At 51.4% G+C, this 6148-nt stretch overlaps 1 protein-coding gene across 1 annotated transcript; it reads left to right on the top strand.

Moving 5' to 3' along the window:
• Positions 1-507: 507 nt before the first annotated feature.
• LOC126989176 (uncharacterized protein DDB_G0284459-like) lies at positions 508-5933 on the top strand. Its single transcript, XM_050847727.1, has 4 exons — positions 508-590; positions 1500-1797; positions 2309-2540; positions 5563-5933. Exons 1-4 carry the CDS (start codon positions 578-580, stop codon positions 5791-5793), a joined length of 774 nt encoding a protein of 257 aa, XP_050703684.1. The 5' UTR covers positions 508-577; the 3' UTR covers positions 5794-5933.
• The last annotated feature ends 215 nt before the right edge of the window (positions 5934-6148 follow it).

The following is a 6148-nucleotide window of genomic DNA, read 5'->3' as shown; positions in this document are numbered from 1 at the left end:
CCACCACCACACTCAATACTCCACGCTCTATTGGTTTTAATCTCACTTTGTTTCTTTGTGTACATAATGCTCCTTCACACACACACACACACACACACACACACACACACACACACACACACACACACACACATACTTACTTTTCACTGTGTATCTTGTATCGACATTTTCCACCACACAACACCTTAACGTACTCTGTGATACTCTTCGATGCTGCACCTTACCCTCCACACCTACACCCACACCATTACCTCACCCTCCCACACCACCCCACACCCACGACACCACATCACCCACACCATAACACACCACTCCACCTCACCCCAACACCCTCCGCCATACCCACACTCTCCCCACACACCCTCCGCTCACCCCACACACCACACGCCGCCGCCCACTCAGACCACAGGCATCTCATTGAACTGGATGACGAGGACGGGGACCCTGGCGATCCCCTCTTGGGCTCCCCCGTGTGGCCGCCCTCCTCGTGGTCTCCCCTCGCCGCGCCCCATCCCCGGCCTCAGAGCTGGGGTCGCCCTACGAGAATGTCCTCATCCCCACCATCGTCCACCCAGAGATGTCAGTGGAAGGTACTGCTCCCCAACCCCCGGCCATCGTCTCCCCAGCTTCTTCCCCTCCCTCGCCTTCCTCTCTCCCCCCCCCACACCCACACCACCCCACACCGGCCCGCCACGGCTCACCCTCACCCCAATCACCCACACCCGCGCAGCCACCACACCAGCTCTTGGTATTCGCCACACCTTCACGTTACCAACACTGGCTGCCCCACGTCACGCCTCGGTCATGCCCAGCCCTTGCAGTGCTGGACGCATTGTCACGCTGCAGCTGCAATCGCCTTTACACCCACAATATCCTGCGGCGATTCTATAAAGGGCGGTGTCTTCTGCTGTTCCTGCTGCTGCTGAGTGCCATGTCGCCATCACCGCTGCTGCTGCGCTGCTTCTACCTCTGTCTGCTTCTGGGATGTTGTCGGTGGCTCAGATCCCAGCCTGGCATCACCTGAAGCAGTGACGCAAGAGAGCGCGCTCCACGACGACGTTTTCATTGAAATGGCAGAAGGAGACTGTATGGGTCACGGTTTTTATTACACACTCATGATTCCCCGACTCTGTAGACACCTCTGTAGGGAAGTAACTTAATGCCTTGCTGTAGTGTAATAATTATTCTTTTAGTTTGCACTCACGTGTCACATGCACAAGTTATTATAGAAGGCAGAAGTGTGTCTTGTCCTTTTATTTTTGCTTCAGAATGTCATCCATTATTGGTCCATAACGTTTGTAGCCGTGTATTGAGGCAATCTTATAGCGTCTCTGTGGTACTTTTAGTGATGTGAGAGATTGGTACTGCCTGCCGCCTATGTATTGTTTGCCCGTGTGTATGTGTGTGTGTGTGTGTGTGTGTGTGTGTGTGTGTGTGTGTGTGTGTGTCGTAAGCCAGCCTGGCCGCCGCTAACATTTTCCTTCCCGCCCGCCCGACAGACGGCGAGGGCAGCAGGGCGGGGGAGAACCGGGCCAGCAGCCGGGCTTCGGACAGGGAGAGCCGCGCCTCCGACAGGGAGAGTCGCGCCTCGGACCGGGAGAGCAGGACCTCGGACCGGGAGAGCCGCACATCGGACAGGGAGAGTCGCTTGTCGGACCGTGACGGGCGGACCTCCGTGGCCAGCCGGGTTTCGGAAGCCACCTCGGACTGGTCTATCTACGATGTTCCTCCGCCACCCAAGACCGTGGGCGGCGGCAGCGACCGTGGCTCCATCTCCTACCGTAGCCAGACCTCGGAGTGAGTATGGGGCAGGGAGGGGAGGGTCAGGGTGTGACAGGGGACGGAAGAGTTAGGGTGGGACAGGGGACGTCGAGGGTTGGGGGCGGGGATCAGCGCGGGGCATTAAAAGCAGACGGATCACGCGCTAGCACCGATCAGTTGATCCCCGCGGCGCAGCCTTTCTTTTGTTCCGGCCTATCGGGTCTGCTTTTATGCGAAAATATTGAATGCTAAATTTTGGGGGGCAGATTAAGCGCTCATGAAAATACCTCTTTGTTTTGACTCGATTCGGCGAAATAAACCTGAACATCAGCTTATCAACGCGAGGAAATCCGGATTATTTAGGCGGACGGGGCGGGCACGGCGGTCTGCCTTTGTGTGCCCGGGGCGGGGGTGGGGTAGGCAAAGGGCATGTGTCGCGTGGCATGCAAGCTTTACGAGGCACTGTATGGGTAATGATAAGGTGCAGGGGGTGGGTGGTCGAGTGCACACAGGTGACTGACCCGCCCGTGTCCCATGGTTGTTCCAGGGGCGGCGAGGATGACGGTGTGTACGAGGTGCCGCCGCCCCCACGCTCCTGCCGCAGCTCCTCCACCTCGCTCAGGACCTCCAGGGACTCGCGGCACCTCCGGCCCTCCTCGGACGAGCTGCCGCAGCCCGCCACCAGCCCCGGCAGCACCTCCTCCAGCAGCGCCCCCGTCACGCGCCGCGGGGGAGGGGCCGCGGACACCACCACCACCACCGGCAGTAAGGTAGTAGAAGTGAGTAGCTGTGCATGTTGCTGCCGCCGCCACCTCCACCACCACCACCACCACCTCCACCACCGCCACAACCACCCCTCATAGCACGACCCTAAACCACTGCTGCAACCACCGCGACCGCTCAGTGTCCAGCCAAATCCTTAATAGTCCTATAGCTGCGACGACCACACTTAAACCACCACCACTATAACCACCTCCACCCGTAAAACACACACACACACACACACACACACACTCAAACCACCTCTTCCACACTTGTTACATAAACCATCACTATATTTTTACACTACCCAGACCACCACCACCACCCATAGTTCCACTCACTAACCACACCTGCCATTGCAACACCACCATATCCACCACCACCACCGCCACCTTCGCAAATTAGACCACCATTCGTCTCCAAATCATCACCACAACGAGTTAAAGAATTCTCACCACCACTATAACCTCCATTTCCACCACCACCACCGCTATAACCTCCACCACTATAACGTACACCACCACACTACCAACCAACATTTCACCACCACTGCTACCACTACTTCTACCCTAATTCCAGCTTTAGATGTTGTTTTTATTATTATTTTTTATTAGCCACACACACACACACACACACACACACACACACACACACCGTCCACAGTATTGTTCGGTTTATTTATTCATATATTCATTCATTTATTTATTTATTTTTGTCAGTCGCTGCCCCGCGTGGCTTGTGTGGCTTCCGGTGTGTCGTCATTGGCTGGCTCATGTGTTCACGTGTTTCAGTTTGTTTCGTTTTCATGCCTGGGCGAGGAGCAGAGTGGTGTGAATTGATTATTTTTTGTTTGTTTGTTTGCCTCGATTTGATTTTCATTTTCGCATAAACGCGTCAAAACCTTAAATAGCTAGCGGGTTTGTTGTCGTTGTTGTTGTTTTTGTTGCTGTTGTTGTTATGAACCTGTTTGATTTAAATGCCTGTTGTGTGTTGATTCGCCTTTAAAATCATCTCATGCTTGTTTTGATTCATTTTTTTGTTGTTGTTAATAGTAAAAATGAGTTTTTTTTTTTTTTTTTGTTTTTTTTTGCCATCAGAGTTGTGCTTCCTGTCAGTGTTTATTTTCATGCTTCGTTTCCCTCTTTAAAGTCTTTCATATCAGTGTATTTATTTGTGTCTATTTGTTTGTTTTTTGTTTTTATATTTTCCGAGTGTACACAGTTTAATGCAGTACGGTGGTGTGTGTACGTACGTAGGTTGGTTTGTGTACGTAGGTTTCCCCGTGTGTGTGTGTCGCTTTCTGTGTGCGTATAGCGTAGCAGTAGGTGGAGATGGTCGTAAGTTAGTGTTTTGTTATTTTTGTTATTAGTATTTCTTGTTTTCATAGATGTTAAGTTTTGTTGACACTGTGATACGATTCCATTTCTTCAGAGTACGTGAAAAATATTAATACTGCTTTTTATCCATCCTTCCTCCTTTTCCTTTCTTCTTTTACTCTTCCTTTTCTCCTTTTCTTACTCTTTACGTATTTCTCCACATTTTCTCTTGTTGCTTTTCTAATCCGTTCTTCCTAAACAACCTCCTTTCTGTCTCTCTCTCTCTCTCTCTCTCTCTCTCTCTCTCTCTCTCTCTCTCTCTCTCTCTCTCTCTCTCTCTCTCTCTCTCTCTCTCTCTCTCTCTCTCTCTCTCTCTCTCTCTCTCTCTCTCTCTCTCTCTCTCTCTCTCTCTCTCTCTCTCCTTTCTCCTCTATCCCTACATCCATATATTTCACACATCCCCCTCTATTTGTCTCTTCTCTTTTGTTTCTCCACCACCTCCTCGTCCTCCACCTCCACTTCCTCGCTCATGCACCCTCTTCCTTGCCTTCACCCACACGCTATCATTCTCCCCTGCGCCCTTCCATCTCCCTCAACACCCACCTCCCACTCCATCCTCATTCGTCCACCTCTTATACTCGCCCACACTTATTCATTCCATCAACCCTCTCATTTACTCCCTCCCTGTTGATTCTCGTTTTCCTACTATGTCACTCCCTCCCTCCCTTTCCTTCCTCCCTTCCTCCCTCCCTCTCTCGCCATTTTACGTCCTTCCATAACTCCCTCCTTTCCTCCGTTTTTTTTTTTTTTTTTTTTTCCATGTCATTCCCTTTCTCTACCTTCTTCACCCTAAAATTTCCTTCTTCACTATCTCTTTCTTCTCCCTCATCCCCTCTTCTCCCTTCCCCTATCTTTTTTTTTTCTTCCCTGTCTCCCTGTTTTCTTCCTCTTCCTTTCTTCCTTCAACATAATGCGTTTCTCCTATCTCGTTCTTCTCCCTCACCCCTTCTCCCTCATCCCCTCTTCTCCCTTCCCCTATCTTTTTTTTTCTTCCCTGTCTCCCTATTCTCTTCCTTTTCCTTTCTTCCTCCTTCCCCTAACATAATGCGTTTCTCCTGTCTCCTTCTTCTCCCTCACCCCCTCATCCCTCTCCCCATCTTTATCTCTCTGTGCCTTTTCATCATTCTCTATTCCTTCTGTGCCTCCCAATGTTCACCCTTTTTTTTCCTTCATTCCTCCTTCCCACCCCGTTCCTTCCCTCCCCTGCCTTCCTTCCTCTCTCCCTCCTTAACATCTGCCCCTAACTTCCTTAATATACGTTAAATGCACAAACGTGCCTGTTCTCTCTCTCTCTCTCTCTCTCTCTCTCTCTCTCTCTCTCTCTCTCTCTCTCTCTCTCTCTCTCTCTCTCTCTCTCTCTCTCTCTCTCTCTCTCTCTCTCATCTGTATCTATCCGTTTATCTATCTATCTCACACGCTCTTTTCTGTTTCTGTTCTCCTCTTTTACCCCCACCACCTCCACCACCTTAACCTCCATCACCACCTCCACCACCTCCACCTTCACCTCCACCTTCTCCTCCACCACCACTATCCACTCCTTTGCACTCAACCTTTTTTCTCCTCCTCCTCTTACTTTCCCATAACCACAAAACACCTCCTCCTCCTCCTCCTCACATCACCCTCACCCCCACCCCCCACGCCCACATTTACACACACCCCACAGCCGCTGCCTCCCCCCAAGCCCCCCCGGCGGTCCATGTGTCCCCCCTCCCCCACCCCCGACGCCGGCGACCAGGACCAGGGCGCCTATGAGACCATCTACTTCAAGGGACAAGACCAGGTGAGGAAACGTACCTTTGTGTGTGTACGCGCGTGTGTGTGTGTGTGTGTGTGTGTGTGTGTGTGTGTGTGTGTGTGTTGGTTTGTTAAGAGGTGTGTTTGCAATGTTTTCTGATGTGCCTCCAGCGTTCTCCTCTTTTTTTTTATCTCCTCTCTTCTCTTCTTTCCTATAATCTTCTCTCCTTTCCTCTTCTCTCCTTTCATCTCCTCTCCTCCTAAATCGTTTTTGTTTCATTTCTTGTCTCATCTCGTCTCTCTTCTCTCCTCTCCTCTCCTCTCCTATCCTCTCCTATCCTCTCCTCTCTCCTCTAATCTCCTTTCCTCTACTCTACTCTCCTCTCCTTTCCTCTCCTCTCCTCTCCTTTCCTCTCCTCTCCTCTCCTTTCCTCTCCTCTCCTCTCCTCTCCTTTCCTTTCCTCTCCTCTCCTTTCCTCTCCTCTCCTCTCCTTTCCTCTCCTCTCCTCTCCTTT

This window comes from Eriocheir sinensis, unplaced genomic scaffold, assembly GCF_024679095.1.
Source record: "Eriocheir sinensis breed Jianghai 21 unplaced genomic scaffold, ASM2467909v1 Scaffold1087, whole genome shotgun sequence".
Lineage (NCBI taxonomy): Eukaryota > Metazoa > Arthropoda > Malacostraca > Decapoda > Varunidae > Eriocheir > Eriocheir sinensis.
Note: the sequence above shows the minus strand (reverse complement) of the source record. Positions and strands in the feature narration are given on the sequence as shown.